The sequence below is a fragment of the Sander lucioperca genome, chromosome 18 (genome assembly GCF_008315115.2).
Source record: "Sander lucioperca isolate FBNREF2018 chromosome 18, SLUC_FBN_1.2, whole genome shotgun sequence".
In the NCBI taxonomy this organism is placed as follows: domain Eukaryota; kingdom Metazoa; phylum Chordata; class Actinopteri; order Perciformes; family Percidae; genus Sander; species Sander lucioperca.
Window position 1 is genome coordinate 29,081,794 of NC_050190.1, and position 16,651 is coordinate 29,098,444.

Here is a 16,651-nt window from a genome sequence, read left to right on the forward strand (position 1 = left end):
CTGTCAATCACATCATAGCCACGCCCTAAAACACCCCCTGCTTTATCGTCGATTTTAAAATCAACAAAGTAATAATTCAAAAAATGAACATCATTCTGTGTTGCAGAAGACTTAAAACTGGCGATTGAGACCATATGCTAAGTGAGAAGTGGGTCACTTTCTCATAGACTTCTACAGAAACCCACCTCCTTTTGCAACCGCACGTGTCGCCCCCTGCTGGAATTCAGATAGAATGCAGGTTTAAGGTACTTCCGCATTTGCAGCACTTCGCCAAACCGGATGCGTTGTCCATTAATATTAACAGTCTATGGATGCACTGTGGGATGATTGTTGGAGGATTGTTGGAATGAATGGCCATCAGTCATTAGATGGAGGAGCTGTATTAATATCCAGAGTAAACAGAGACTTCACAGGTCGACTGGTGTGGATGAACAAACAAGGATCTTCACCTAGTCATAGTGCTTCATTCCAGATAATATTTAAAAATAACATTTCATTGTAAAGCATTCTCTTTCCATTGACAGGCTTGGACAAGCTCAAGCATAGCTCAATCACATAAAACATTTCTTTGTCATAAAACTTCTTAAAAATCCAATATGAGCCATAAAATATTACAAATACATATTCTGCCTCAACTATTATACAATATAGAGCTGGGGGAGATGCTTTAGTACAAGAGTTAAACTAGACTTTACTACGTGTTAAAAACAAGATTTCCATTACTGGTGAGTTTTATACTTTGTGTATGAGCACTTTCACCACTATCTTTGGCAGTTTGTATTACTTTTTCAAAAGTGCAACGGATCAAAATTCCCCTTCATTAGTTATCGTTACAATGGTACAGGCACAAAAGCTCAAACATCTTGGCTGTATCACGTTATTCTTTTTTTTCTTCAGTTTCCTGCTTCAGCTCCACTATCTCCAGTTTATATGATCAGCTTAAAGTAGTTTTACTTTCAACATCTTCTTAAATGGCTATTCAGAGAGGCAGCTCTGCATCCATATATCCATAGTACATAGTATATCTACAAATCATAGCGTGCTATACAGTCATGTCAGCTCTGTCGGCTTTGCACAGCAATAAACCACTAACTTCTATACAGTAGTGTCTTTAAAACACAATATCAGGGCCACAGTTAGGAGAAACATGGCAATGTTATGAGATGGAAGTTGTAATTTTGAGAAAAAGTTATAATGTTATACAAATAAAGCCATAATTTGATGAGTAAATTGTCAATATTTGGAGAATAAAGTTTGCCCTGGAAATCCAGAGTTCACGAGAGCACAATTTGAATTTGCTCAGTGAGTCACTCTGGCATCGAGTAATGATGCTCATTAACTATGCCCTTGTAGCTGAGCTGCACCAATCACATCGGTGTATCTGATGTAGGCGCGCCAGAGGCGAGCTAAACAGATGACATCAGTTTAATCTACCAGTTAGCTCTGCTGGTAGCTAAGCGTATGGGGCCCTGGATACGTCACCCTGTATTGTTGTGATTGGTCGTAGTGTTATCCAATTGCGTGCAGTGAGATTTTCAAATGCATGCTTAGTGCCACCCCTCGAGTTGGGCCATTTTCATTACTCGATGCCAGACCCTTAATCTTTCGGATTTGGATCTGGATTTCCAGGCTAGAATAAAGTCACAACTTTACAAAAAAAAAAGTCTTAATATTAAGAAAATAAGATAAGTATAGTAGTAATAATAAGTAATAATAGATACATTGTAATAATAATAAGTAATAAATCATATTGTGAGAATAGAATCCGTCTTGATTTTACAAGGAAGTTATGACTTATTTCTTATGACAGTTACGCAGAATTGCACATTTATTTTCATAGCACTGACTTAAAATCTTAGAACTTTTCCTCATCTAATTACAATCAAATGTGCAATTATTGGAGTTTTTCTTTTTAATGTGACTTTTAAAAAAATGTAAAACTCAACTCAAATCTTACAACCTTATCATTTACAGATGATGACTCTTTATCTTGTTAAATTATAATTTTATCCTCATAACATTATGAGTTTTTCTCAAAATATTGCAACTTCATTTTCCCCACACAGTGGCCCTAAAACATTAATTACTTCAAGCCACATCAAAAGCTAAAAAGCAAAAACCTAAAAAAAAGCTCTAGTAGTTTGAAACACATATCTTTTAAATGCCTTCACTTGATCTGGAGTACAGTCCTTGTAATGAAAAGGAGGAGTGGCAGTTGAGCTGTAAGTGTGTGTGTGTGTGTGTGTGTGTGTGTGTGTGTGTTTGTCTGTCTATATGTTTGTTTTGGTGATGGTGCATTAAAGTTACATAACATTTGATAAAATTATTTTTCCCTGTAACTATGTAGATATGTGTGTGTGTGTGTGTGTGTGTGTGTGTGTGTGTGTGTGTGTGTGTTCAGTGGTTAAGGTTCAGAAGCAGGCTGGGCAGTGTCTTAAGGTCCATCTGTGGCAGCAGCAAGAAACAATATAGGAGCAGCCACAGCAGCAGCAGCAGATAGAGCTCCCAGCTCTCACTCCGCCTACACGCACACACAACACACGCACACACAGACACACACACACACACACACACACACACACACACACACACACACACATACACACACAGGGAGAAGGAGAGAAGAGAGGTCAGAATAAGGTCAGCAGAGACAAAAGAATACAGCGTGCAGCACTGCAGCAACCAGGTTTTAGTCAATAGTCATAGAGGACAGAAGTCAATTCTCATGTTCGTTACAATAAAAGTTAAATATTCATGATACATTCACACGTTCTCATGTAAATGGACTAGGGCTGCTCGATCGTGGAAAGAAATCATCAATCAATCAATACTGAAATCGGTGATTTAATATGATTACTCATTGACTTTTGGAAAGATGTTGCATTTATTGAACTTAAAAAAACAGTGCAACAGTTAAACCAATCCACAGTGTAAACACCTTTATATATATATATATATATATATATATATATATATATATATATATAAACTGTGAAAACACCTTTAACTTAATACTTTTCCCGTTTGAACTTTATTATTTTTAGATAAATTAAGAGTTTACTTGCAAACTGTAATGTGCAAAATAACAGTTTTTCTAGATTGCATTGTTTTTGTAATCGGTAGGAGCCGAAATTGTAATCTACGATTAAATTTTAATTAATTGCAAAGCCCTAAAATGGACTGCATTTACATAGTGCTTTTACTAGTCTTAGTGACCACTCAAAGCACTTTACACACTACAGGCACCATTCAAAGTCTGATGTAGTATGCAAAACTAAAGCAGGGAGGGCAAAGCTCTTACCAAAAATCAGAGTCGCCGTTGTCAGCTTCTCTGGTCGCTGCAGTCACGGCCGTCTGATTGTCCTATGGGTGGTGAACAAATACAAGGCAAACACTCTCAGTATACAGCATCAGAGAGAACATTTATCAAAGGATAGCAATGTCTCCATAGAGAAGGAAACCAACCATGGACTGAGTGATGCGAGCCCCCTTTCTCTGACGGAGAACTGGCGGGATCTCGCTTTCATCCTGTCTGTTGAAACTTTTACTGTCACTCCTGAAAAGACAAAATCCATCAGTTTAGGTCTCAACAAGAGAGAGCAGGCCCAGGAAATACAGTGGTACAAGGCATTATAAAATACTTTGAGATTTTTGGACCTTTTCCAAATAATAATGAGTATGAAACCAAAACTAAGAAGCTACTTTTGCATTTTTCTGGCCACAGAAATGTGATGAGTCCTGTGTTTTAAACTCATCAATGACATGAGTAAACTGATTACACTAAAGTAGGAAAACAATCCTGAAGTAACGCACAAATTTAGTTTTTTCTCTTTACGTGAAATGCCTGCATCAGGGTTGCCAGGTCCATTTGGGCTACTTTTAAAGTGTTGCCGCAGGAATTTTTTCGTCCATTTTAAATTCGGTGGATTTCTGAGGACTATGGTTAACTGCTCCTTAGATCTCTGCAGGGTAAATCCAGACAGCTAGCTAGACTATCTGTTCAATCTGAGTTTTCTCTCGCACGGCTATTTTGCAGGGGCTCTGTGCGGAGCTTAGCGCCGACTATGAAGATTCTGATTGGTTGAAAGAAATGCCAATAAACCAGAGCATGTTTTCCTCCCATCCCACGAATGCTATGTGGAGTAGCCAGACCCTCCTTCAGTGCGCTTTGGAGGAGGGTCTGGCAAAGCGAGACTAGGTAAACCGTGATCTGAGTTTGCTGGTTTTGATTGGCCATTGGGCTTGTTAAGTCATACAGACCTGGCAACCCTGATCCTCATGCATGCATCATTTATTCCGAATCCCTTGTTTGTAGGTACACAATTTGACTCCCATATGGAAAAGGACTAGCGATGAAAACTACTATAGTATATATAGAGAGGAAATTACAGAAGGTAAATCGTTATTACTGAAAAGAAATGATGACCATGCATATTATCAGCAATGAGGTTTGATATATGAAAGTCTGAAGGATTATACTGCTGAACATGAACATAATTAAGCTCTCTTGTATTAATTCATTCTACCACATTAATGTGTGTAACCCTCATCCCCGTTCTCCATACCACAGTCTCTCAACCCTCATAAGGCCTGTCTCCATTCCCATCACCAGCCTACATAGATAACTTTGTTCAGTACATTTAAGGAAATATCTGAGCAAAGGGAGAGAGACCAGGTCAGACCAGCCCCATCCATTGCCATAACACTGGTTTCCCCCAGGGTCCACTGTGTTTCTCACTGTACCAGGGAGCTGACTAAGAATAGAAAGCCTACCTCACGAGCTCTGTGTTTTCCCTGGCAGAGCCTAAACTATGCTGCTCAGCCTCACTGAGATCACTGCTGTCTCCTGGAACATCAGCACCCCAGAATCCTCCTATCTTCTCCCCGGATGACAAACAGTGTTCCTGTGATATAGATGCTTTGTCAGTCTCCTGGTTGGTCTTGATGATCACCTTATAATAACAAGACACAAAGGGAGACAAATCTTTCAGCAGCTTAGTAACGTACAGGAGGGAAAGACATTTCAACATCTACTGGCCAAATTGCCAGAAGTCCACAACAATATATCTCTAAAACACATTTTGTAATGTTGATGAAATTTCATGGTATTCATGGTCTCCAGAGGATGAATCCTATGGTTTTGGTGGACCTTTTCTCTAGCACCACCTTCAGGCCAAAACTTCTAAGTCTTTTAAAAGGAAAAACTTCATTTCAATTTTGATTGCCATGAAAGTTACTGAGAACATTCATGCTCTGAAGAGGATAAACCTTTTCCATTTTGGGCACTCTATGAGCTTTCTTGTGGTGGCACCCTCAAGCTAAAATGTCAGTGCGATAGATTACCATAGAATTTTTACTGGCCGCATTCATGCTACCCAAATGATGAACCATTATAACAACCTCTTAACATTTCCTCTGACATCATCCTTGGGACAAATGTGACATTTGTATCCCTTCTATGGATAAAGGTCTAAGAATAGCAAAATAAGCAGTGTATTATCATTGCGTCCAACACGTTCATATCAACAAAGATATAGTCTTGTTAACTGCAAACAGGTGATGTATAACAGTGTAGCTAAGTTGCTCTGAGGCACCTGTTCATCTATTCTTCCAGTGCTCTGTAGACAAAATGGAGGCGGTTGTGGCACAGGTGGTAGAGCGGTCGCGTACCAATCTGAAGGTTGGTGGTTCGATCCCTGGCCCTGCAGTCCCATGTTGAAGTGTCCTTGGGCAAGACACTGAACCCCAAATTGCTCCCAATGCTGCGCCATCGGTGTGTGAATGTGTGTGAATGTTTATTTGATGAGCAGGTGGCACCTTGTACGACAGCCCTGCTACCAGTGTATGAATGTTTGTGAATGGTGATTGGTTCCTGTACTATGTAAAAGCGCTTTGAGTAGTCGTTAAGACTAGAAAAGCGCTATATAAATACAATTAATTTACAAAACCCCACAATTATGGCTGGGTGAGAATTCAATATTTTTACTTATCATATTTGCCTTTAATCGTATTGCGACAAAATCCTCATTCTAGGTTGGTTTTTTTGTAATTCACATGTCAAAAAGTTACATTTCTACCAGTCAATCACAGTCTGACATCTTCAATGACTGATCATTTATTTGTTGAAAATTCTTTATTTGTTTAATGGTGTCGCTAAAAAAAGAGTCATCCTCTGAGGATCAAGAATATCTGTATCAAATTCCATGGCAATCCATCCTATATTTGTTAGGAAATTTTACTCTCTGGTCCGACTGACCAACTGACTAAAATACTTAGGTCTAAAAGGGCAAGCTCATTTGAAACTGAAATGGTCTGATGGTACAGAGGCCCTGCTGAATAACCTTAAATTTACCTTCTCTTGTATCGAATCCACTCCATTCCTGAAGTCGTCCTCACCCAGCAGGTCGAGTGGTTGGTCAGGTTGAGTCTCTGAAGCTGGTGCTGGCTGGAGAGCAGATACACTCAAAACTGAAGGCCAGCTCTGCATTTCAGTATCAGGTGGCTCTGTAAACATGGGCTCCTCTTTGTCAGGGTAGAACAGATCCATGGGTTCGATAGCATCACCAACTACGTCCTCTGTGGGAGAATTTTGATCAAAGTCTGTATAAAACAAGTCCATTACTCTGGATACACTACCTGGTTCATAACACGAAATCCCTGTCGTACCGTTCGGTTTCGAGTTGACTGACTCTAATGTGTTCTGCTGTGTGGCAGCTGTTTCATTGTCAGAAAAGGTGTCCCCCAGTTTGTCCTTGTGTCCATCAGGTTGATCGGTTGAATCAATTTCCTGTTCAGTATTCACAGGTTGAGATTTAGCATCCGTAGAAGAAGTCTGGGAAATCAGGTCCTTCTCAGTGTTACCTGTCTCAAAGTCGTGGTGAGGCGACTCACATTCCTGTTTGGCTTCACTTATTGCCATGTTATCTCCTGTGTCTGGCCCACTTATGTCATATGCATTTGATGATCTGCTGATGTCACGTTCAACCGAATGCCCACTTTCTATGTCCTTTATTTGTTCTGAAGCTGTTGGTTTAACATTTTCTGAAACCAGGCAGGAAGCAATCTCAACCGAGTTTTTGTCAACATTGTAATTGGAGTCACAGCCCAATTCTTGTGGATTTTCAAGGCTGTTGACATCTGTGTCAGTTCCCTCTGCCTGATGTACCTCATCATCCCTTGCATGATCTCGTCCATCTGGGTCACATGTCTCCTCTTCGTCGTGCTCTTCTGGCTCACTGGAAATAGAGATCAGAGGAATATTTATGCCCATGCTTGTGTCCAGACTTGTCTTTGAAGCTGTGTCTTGGTTGGTTGGATGCATGTTTGCTAAAGTCTCTGAGCTAAATCTTTCTTGAGCATCTGGGTAGTCTCTTAGAACTTCTTCACTTGCACCATCTTGTGTTTCTACAACCACTTCACCCCTTTCATTTAAAACCCCTGACTCCCCTCTTGAATCCCCTCTTGTCTGCTCTGACAAAGAGTCTTTTTTCTGACATTCAGTTCCCACTTCAAACTCCTCAGAGTTATTACTCTCATTCTGACTTTCAGTTTGACCATTAATTTGTCCTTCATGGTCTTGTCCATCCCCAATAAAGTCCACAGCTTTCTTTAAACATTCCGGTTCTTTGTAAGTGCTCTCTTCAACACTGGTTTGCTTGAGTGGGGACTGGTTAGATTTACCAGTTTCAAATGGATTTCCAACACCAGAGTTGGTCAGTTCTTCTGCATTACACAGTCCAAAAGAAGGTTCTTGCGCTCTGCTCTGACTTGTATCTATCTGTTTAGAGTCTACTTCTTTCGTAATGTGAGCTTTGCTATGATCAGGAACCTGTCCTAGTGCCATGTCCTGGTTGTACTTCTCAAGGTTTGTCTCTTTCACTCCTTCCACTTGCTTTTTCTCAGAATGCCTTTGAATTCTCTCCTGGGTGCTCTCCAATGAGCTCAGTGAATAAATCCCTTCATCAATATACGACTCAGTAATCGATGACTCATCGGGTGCTTGATCCTCTAAGGATAGGACAAATTCTTCATCAAGAGTAGTGACCTCCACGGGGGTGGCACGATACACATCCCAGGCTGTTCCACTGTCACACAAAGAACTGTCACTTCGGCTTTCACAAAACTTCTCTGATATCACCCCAAACTCGCTCTCCACCCAGGAGTCTGGCGAGCTGATTGCTGAGTCGCCAATTACTGACTCAGTGTTTACAGACTCAAGCAGTGATGAGCCTGTGGGCGACTGAGTGTCAGACAGTTGTGGGGAGTTAGAGGTTAAGTTGGTTAAGACCTCACTGGTGGATTCCTTGGGCTCTTCAACCACACTGCTGGAGATGTCTTCCATGTGGGGGGAATCTGCTAAGAAGTCTTCACTGGACCACGAGCGAGGTGCAGCCGGCCTGAAGGGGGGTGACATGCTGCTCCTGTCCTCTGACACAGAGGAAATTAAGATTTTGGGTGGGGGTTGGGAACATGCCCTCTGGAACATGTAGGACCTCTCCTTCACTCGGCTTTGTTGAGTGCTATTCCTTAGGTGGTTGGAGTCACTGTTGCGGAAGTTGAGTCGGCCCATAGAGACACTTCGTTCAATCAGCTGGCAGGGTTCCTCCGGCTGAGAGAGAAACAAAGAAGTTGGCAAAAATCTATCCTTGCTCACATTCAGAGATTAGTGTCTTGGCAAAATCTGACACATATCACCCATTCTCTGTAAGAAGGGATTCTTACCTCCTCTATGCCAGGGAAGTGCTCCAGGAACTGTGACACATAGGTCATGATGGATTGCTCATCTGGTGGATTGATAGTCACATCTGGGCATGGGCAGATAAAGAACAATTACCACAGTTGCAATTTACATAAAGTCTTGCATGTTAATTAGGCTTTCTAACAGTTAAGACTAATACTTTATAGCATAAAAGTGCTGGCATGTTTATATGGACACGTCTGACTAAAACCATAAGTGTCTCTTCTGTAATATTCTTGGCTGCTTACTCTGTAACATGGTTTTTGTTGCACCAATGAAAACCTTATAACCGGGCTAGAATGCCTGGTTAAGCTAATATTCTAATTATAAGAAAACTGCTGAAGAGGTGTTGCTTATGGCTATGTTAAATAGGTCACTGTGGCATGGGAATCTCTTTCTCTTTTGGGTTTTACCCTCAAGCAAGTAGCCTACTTGATAATGGGAAATACAGTGTTAACTTGTTACCCTCGGGCTCCAGTAGGCGTGGGATACCCAGGCTGAAGTGGGCTATCCTGAAGCTGTCCTCCAGATTCTCCTTGGCGGTCCTCAGCAGTGCCTTCCTCATGTCGACCAGGCTGGGGTCAATGGACTTAATGACAGCCAGGAAGGCCAGACCACTTGTCCAACTCTTCCCAAAGTCCTGCACTGCCACACTATACCTATGACAGAACATATCCATTGGTCAGCGTCAGTCATGAAGGACCACCAAACAAACTCTGAGGCGGACTGAAAGATAACACCAATGGAGCCAGTAAATCATTGCTTGTCCCTTCTTACTGATTCGGTTAGGCACAGCTGCTAAGAAATTGTTAATTTTTTTCGGACATCTAAGATTTAACAATAATAATCGTTATTGATAGTGGCAGACCACACTCACTTGCGTGTTCGCTTCTGAACCCACTGCAGCAGTTTCTTGATGGCCTTGCTGTGTTCTCGCATGGCTGTGGATGCTGATGGTCTCTCGTCTGATGGTGTGCTGCAGTAGGACGTGTCAGAGTCAGAGCTGGTGGGGATGGACGATAGGCTGGAAGAGGAGGGGAACTGGCTCCTGATGTTCCCAGTGAGCTCCTTAATCTGGTAGGAGACAGAGAGTTGGAGTATATTACGTCCCCCTGAGGTTACTCAGGCTTGAAGGACTGGGAAGAGCCAACTTTTACAGTTGTGGTCCCCAAATTCTGGAATGAGTTGCCTCTAAATGTTAGGCTGGCCCCTAAACTGCATGTTTTTTAAAATCCTGTCTTAAAACACACATTTATTCTCAGGCTTTTAACACACTATGATAGTTGCCTTTCTACATAATTGTCATTTTGTCTTTAAACTGGTCTTTGTGTTTTTACTGTGTCTTTCTATGTGTTTGTTACCTTTGATTGTACAGCTCTTTGGTCAACTGTTTTTAGAAATACATTTGGATTGGATATTCCCCTTTAGTCAACTGTTTCATCGGCCAAACAGCTGTTGAGTATAAAATTCATCCATGTCTCTCCGGCAGGTTATTTTCTTAAGTGTTTTATGCTGAAACTTTCTACTGAACGTGTGGGATTGTAAGGTGTTTATGAAACTATCCCAGGTATAAAGTAGAGTCTGTTCTGGTTTAAGATTCTGTGGAAAGACCACAAAGAGGTAAAAGGCCCATTCAGTAACAGGATTACCATGACAACTATGACACGTTTGCCATGTTCTGCATATGACCAAGAGTGTTACGTCAGAATCAAAGCCCTTAAAACACTCAGATGATCTGTTCAATGCTGAATCTGTTGTTGGATCTTATGGAATTCAAAGATCAGTTACTGGTCATGGTTAGTCCTACTCAGCCTGTGAAAACAGTCTTGTGATGTTTTCTGTGGCTCTGGAGGAGCTTTCTAAAGTCTGAAAAAATAACCGTGATGAAGACTACAAATTTATAACTGAAAGCCTGCATAACAAACGTGTGTGGCAAACCAGTTGGCCAAACTTATGTAGTTTCTCGGGCGTGTTATCATGCAAGATCTTTATATATATTTGCACATCAAGTCTAAAAATAGTTACACTGCTCATATCTGCTCGTTGTTCCAGTGCACTTTTTTATCCTCCAACACTAAATAGTTAGGCATTATTTATACTGTCAACATTCTCATAGTTTTATAATTTAGTTGTACAGCATTATTTATATTTATATCCATGTTGCCATATATTCACAACTGTTACAATGCTCATAGTGTTGACTGCCAAAAGCCCCCACATTGGGAGATGATGTCACCGCTTTACTCCTTCGTGTATTTTTGTGTCTTTGTTGCATTTTTGTGTAGGTGTGTATTTATATTTTTGCCTTGGTCCGTGGGAAACAACATTTTGTTTCCAAATACTTATGTGGAAATGACAAAAAAACTTGAAACCTAAAAGCACATTTACACATTTACTGGAAGCAAACACTTTTCCCGTGATTGATAATTGAAAATCAATGAAAATAAATGAATATAAAAAAGTTATACAGATGCCTCCATGTAACCAGAAACCTGAACAGATGCCAGCGTCTTATAATGTCACATTTCCACTGCATGGTACTGCACGGCTCTATTTAACCTCGGTCGAGGTTCCAAGCAACCTGAGCCGATGCCAGAAGGTGGAGTTAAAACACTGCAGAAAACTAATTGGTCAGAGAGAACCGTCACTAGCGCAGCACGGGACATCTTGCACAAACCCGCCATTTTTAAAAAGCCAAGCTACTGTCATTAGCAACTGCAATTTCTTTTTTTCACCCGCCCAAGGTTTTAAAAAAAATGGCATCCCACAAAACCTCGGCGTACAATTGACAAAGTGCAGACGTTGTTGCCGATGAGCTGGGAATCCTGCCTTGACTGTAAGTGAAAGAGTAAATGGCGGAGCTGAAGTTAAACTTAGGGAACTGCTGAATTGTTGGGGTTAAAGCTTTAGTGCGTAACTTTTTGATGTTAATGAACATCCGTTACATTCAAGCCATCGCCAAATGAGTTGCTACAAAGCTAATTAAGACTATCAGCTCCACACAACTCTCTCTGGATTTCTCAGTATGACTATGTTCAGAAGACTGTGTCGTCCGGCAATTTTTGCGTTCAGAAAATCAAGTGAAGATAATGACCTCTTCTGAAGAGTCCATCATGTTTTTTTAATCCTCCGTGTCCTCCTTGGCTACTAGCAACTGCGTGGAGGAGGGGTGGGGGTGGTGCGTGATCATGGAAGGCTTGTATCATGTGGATGTGCCGACAGTGTTGTTGTCATTACTTAGAATTCCTCATGGGGCCGACAGAAACTACACACTATAGCTTTAAGTGATAAAGGCAAGGCTTACAGCTATTTTACTTTTGTGTTAGTTCTAACTGGGATGATTTTATCAGGACACTCTAAATGTAACCAACAGTTCTTCTGTGCAGACCAAAGACCAAACTTCTGTAAAAGGCCATTAAAGAAGATGTGTATCTTGTACATTAATACCATTCATCCCAGCTCGGACCCGGCAGTGTAGACAGCTTTATTGAGTTGAATGCCACCAGAATGAGCAGACAGTCTGTGTGAACTGTAGAGATAATTGTTTCCTCATGGTGTCTGTCCAAGGCATTGAACCGCAGTCTGGATTACATAAACTACCCAGAAAGCCGCACTTCGATGGACTTTTGTGAATGGAAAGTCCAAAGACAGTGAAGTAGACACTTTATTCTTACGCTTGACCTAATTTTGAGAGAAAAGAGAGGCAAAGGAAAGGTTGGGAAATGGAAACTCAAGGCACAGATGAGAGTGGACGAAGCGGTTTTTAAATGGAAGGATAGAACAAAAATATTGGCAGTGTTGTAGCCATAAACACTGATTAATATTAGTTCATCAATTCATGGTAAAAACAAGATGATTTGTATAATAAAAAAAAAAAATGTAATTTTGAAATTATGATAACTGATTTTTGGACTTCAAATTTGGAAATGTATAAAATAACTGTTAAAATAATCCTGGAAAATGGTAACCTCCCTTCCTCCTACTAATTAGGTCATTCTCAGGTATAATGAGTTGGTTAGTGCTTTTTGGCGTTTGAGTAAGGACTGGAACAGATTGGAGACATTGTGAGCAGTTATTAGTTGAAAATCCTAAATTTATTTTATGTTCTGTTGAAAGTCAAATCAAGTCAACGTTATTGTCAATTCTGCAATATGTGCCAGAAACATACAGAGCAATTGAAAATACATTTCTCGCCGACCCACGGTGCAATGTCAACCCACGGAGAATTCATTTTTTGACGTAATAAATCTTGTATATTTGAGCAAAACGTGGTGATCTCTACGAGTGCCTTTTTTCCCCGTACAAACGAGTCACAACTCTCCTCTGAAAGGAGTCAACGGAAAAAGAAACTGAGTGAAGGAGTCGCCATAACAGGCAGAGAAAATGAGATTACCTGGAAGAAGAGGATGATATTCCAGATGAGTCCCAAGATGATGGACGAATTTCCATCTGCGACGTCGGCTGCATCGATACTGACCAGCTTTACCTGGGGACAGACGTACGTATGTGCTACCAGTCAATCAATACAGTAATCAGGAGGTAGACATGTCTTCATGCTACCTGTTGTGGTACTCACGTTTCTCTCCTCCAGGAAAGACAGGACCTTGGCGATGTTGTTGAGTCTGAAAATACGATGGGAGGACTTCTTGAAACGATGGAGCTGGATAATTATTCAGAATGAGAAAAGTGTTATTGAATAGTATACAAACTGCCAACGACACAACTACTCTTAAAGAGCCCCTATTGTGCTTGATTGATATAGATAAGCGCCAAAAAAGGTGATAAAAAAAGCTACAAAAACGGCAACAAAAAGGGTATATTTATAAATGTATAGTTTTTTTGTGAATGTAATAGATAGACAATATATAAAGTACACAAACATTTTACTCCAAATGGAGCTTTCTCTCCCACAGACAGCACTTTTTCTCAACTGCCTGAAACGTCTCGCCCACATTCCTGTTTGAAATTCTTCAATTAGTGATGTCACTGAGTGAGAAAGCCAGCCCATTTTTTTTTACTCTGTGCTGCTGCCTGAGAAAGCACAGTCGCCCAGTGGTCTTGTTTGAATTTAGTTGACCAATCACAGCAGGGTGGGCCAGCTGACCAATCAGAGCAGACTGGGCTTTTCAGGAAGGCGGGCCAAGAGCTCAGACAGAAGCTGTGATCGAAACCGTTCCCTATCATGGAAACAGTGCACTATATAGTGTGTTTGCCATTTTGTAGTGGTGTTTGAATTCTCCGCGGTTAATTTCATTCACTATACAGTCCACTATAAAATACCCACAATGCAATGCTAATTTGAGTGTACATACGATGTACCCTACATTTTACTCCCGTACACCACAATGCAACACGGCCGCATTTTCCCGGAGGAGAAGAAGAAACAGAAGTCACCGCGAAAACTGAAAAGAAAAAATGAAGCAGACTTTCGTTTCTAAACAATGGAAATTTAACATGCAACATACAGGTATATAGCATTTTACTCTCCTCCTGGGTGCTCGCTTTGTTTCAGGGACATATTAGAAATATTTTTGTTCCAGTTTGTTTACATGATGCTGGGTGCGCCCGCCTCCGTCACACAACCAACGGGCACATCTCCCGACGCAAGTCACGCACAATGTGTTTTCAGTGTAGTGTCTAGGGTTGGGTACGCAATCGGTAGGAATCAGACCGAATTAGAACGCAAATTACGGTTCCTCATTTTGTTTCCACTTCCATGTATCGACTGAAATATTTTCCCTCTGTAGCTCCGAAACGGATGTAAAAATATCACACTTTCTCTGTAGTCTACTGTTAGCTAGCTACCGTAAATGTAGGCTACTTTTAAAATGCCATATTTTTCCTCTGGGCTCACCAAAACGGACGTAAAAGCATATTAACCATTCACTGCACGTGATCGCTAGTAAACATATTACACTTACAAGAATCGGAATCTTTTAAAAAAAAAAAACGGTTCGGCATTTGAATCGTAAAAATCCAAACGGTACCCAAACCTAGTAGTGTCTGAAATCTCGTTTGGTCGTTCCTTATATAGTTCACTATTTAATAAACACTACATAGAGAATAGTGAGTGAGCGAATGAGGGAGCAGTTTCGAACACAGCTAGAGTGTTTCAGACAGAGGAGCTGCAGCAATGAGCATTATCAGAAACACAATATGTTTTTTGAACATCGACACACAACACTGTACAGTTACACGTGTGAAATTAACCGGCACTAAAAACAAAGTGTGAGAGTCTGACCAGCTTGGAGCCGGAGAGCTCCTCCAGCAGGGCCATGAGGATGTGTCCATCCTGTATGTCCTGGAAGAGGTCATGCACCTCAATGGGCGGGTCACACTGAAAATAAGAAGGAAGGGAAGATGGAAGAGAGAGAGAGAGAGAGAGAGAGAGAGAGAGAGAGGAGAATTAGAACTGCAACAATTTGTCAATTAATCGATTAGTATTAATTATTAATGATTAACAAAAACAACTATTTTGATAATTGAATAATGGTTTAACTGATTTGTTTAAGCAAAAATGTCCAATATTGGCGATTTCTAGCTTCTTTAATGTGAGGATTTGAGATGCTTTTTTTCCTGCATAAATGATGAATTAATGATTGCAGCCCTAGTGAGAATATAAGGTATTTCAGAGAAAAAGATACCATGTCAGGGGTGTATTTAAAAAAAAATGTTTTTGACCCCATTTACACTTTATGTCTTCGACATCAAAAGATGCAACCCCCAAAAAACTGTGAATGCAACCAAGAGGTGTTCAAGATAAACGGCACACTTAGGGGTGTAACGATACATCTATCTTGATCGATATATCAATTCAATCCTCAATGATCCAATTTATCGAAAGTCGGAGTGAAAATATCGATCGGCATCTTTAAGATGCGCCTTTATTTTGAAATTCCCACTTTATATTTGTTGTTTTTATTCAAAAGAGTAGTTTGTTTTTAAATTGAAATGGAATAGCTTAGTAATGAAATGATATCCTTTAGTTGCTTTTTGTAAATATAAGTTGTGTTAAATGGGCTCATGTATCATCTCGTATCGATCGCAGGCCCCTAAACTGAATCAAATCAAAATGTATCTTGGCAGCCTTGATATCAGTAATTGTATCATTGTTCAAAGAATCGATATAATATCATATTGTGATAAAATGTGTGATTTACACCCCTAGGCACAATCAGTGTTCAAATTTCGCAAACACACCAGAGCTTTAAAGCTATAGAGCGTAGTTTCTGTCGCCCCCATGAGGAATTCTAAGTAATGACAACAACACTGTCGGCGCGTCCACATGATACAAGCCTTACGTGATCGCGCAGCATCCCCACCCCTCCTCCACGCAGTTGCTAGTAGCCAAGGAGGACACGGAGGATTAAAAAAACATGGACTCTTTAGAAGAGGTCATTATCTTCACTCGAGTTTCTGCGCGCGAAAGTCGCCGGACGACACAATCTTCTGAACATAGTCATACTGAGAAATACAGATAGAGTTGTGTGGAGCTGATAGTTCATTAATATCAAAAAGTTAAGCACTAAAGCTTTAATTCCAACACACTGTGAAATGTGGGTGAAATCTTGACAGTGAACTAAACTATGCAGAATTATCTTCTATCTAAAATCAGTCAGTAACCCACAGCATACACTGCCTGAGCCAACATTTATCCCTGTTCCCACAACAAACAAGTCATTTCTAACTGAGGCATTTGTCAACTTGTCTGAACACAGTGAATGGGTGAACTAGCAGGATGGGGGATGGGGTGAAGTGACTGGAACTTTCCAAGATGACAGAAGACAAATGTATGATTGTTAATTAGTGGGTCAGGGAATTGATGCGGGGCCAAACAGTGAGTAAGAGAAGAGAGGCTCATTGTGTGAGAGAAAACAAAAGATGTGATCAGACACTCAGACTGAGGACAGACGG

The 16,651-nt window shown here is 40.7% G+C and overlaps 1 protein-coding gene across 3 annotated transcripts in view; it reads right to left on the reverse strand.

Annotated features, from left to right (window-relative positions):
- Nucleotides 1-1,930: 1,930 nt before the first annotated feature.
- The window catches only part of clmn (calmin), a 43,317-nt gene continuing 28,596 nt past the window's right edge, over nucleotides 1,931-16,651 (reverse strand). Inside the window, exons 3-14 of one of the 3 annotated variants that reach the window (XM_035994986.1) lie at nucleotides 14,979-15,074; nucleotides 13,314-13,397; nucleotides 13,131-13,223; nucleotides 9,615-9,811; nucleotides 9,203-9,396; nucleotides 8,722-8,804; nucleotides 6,352-8,608; nucleotides 4,774-4,957; nucleotides 3,466-3,556; nucleotides 3,302-3,363; nucleotides 2,352-2,521; nucleotides 1,931-2,260 (exon numbers count right to left, since the gene is read on the reverse strand). In XM_035994986.1, the coding sequence (XP_035850879.1) occupies nucleotides 2,398-2,521; nucleotides 3,302-3,363; nucleotides 3,466-3,556; nucleotides 4,774-4,957; nucleotides 6,352-8,608; nucleotides 8,722-8,804; nucleotides 9,203-9,396; nucleotides 9,615-9,811; nucleotides 13,131-13,223; nucleotides 13,314-13,397; nucleotides 14,979-15,074 (3,465 nt within the window). In that variant the 3' untranslated portion in view covers nucleotides 1,931-2,260; nucleotides 2,352-2,397. Of the gene's footprint in view, nucleotides 2,522-3,301; nucleotides 3,364-3,465; nucleotides 3,557-4,773; nucleotides 4,961-6,351; nucleotides 8,609-8,721; nucleotides 8,805-9,202; nucleotides 9,397-9,614; nucleotides 9,812-13,130; nucleotides 13,224-13,313; nucleotides 13,398-14,978; nucleotides 15,075-16,651 lie in introns of all 3 variants that reach the window. The other 2 variants (XM_031321445.2, XM_031321444.2) reach the window with 2 other exon arrangements.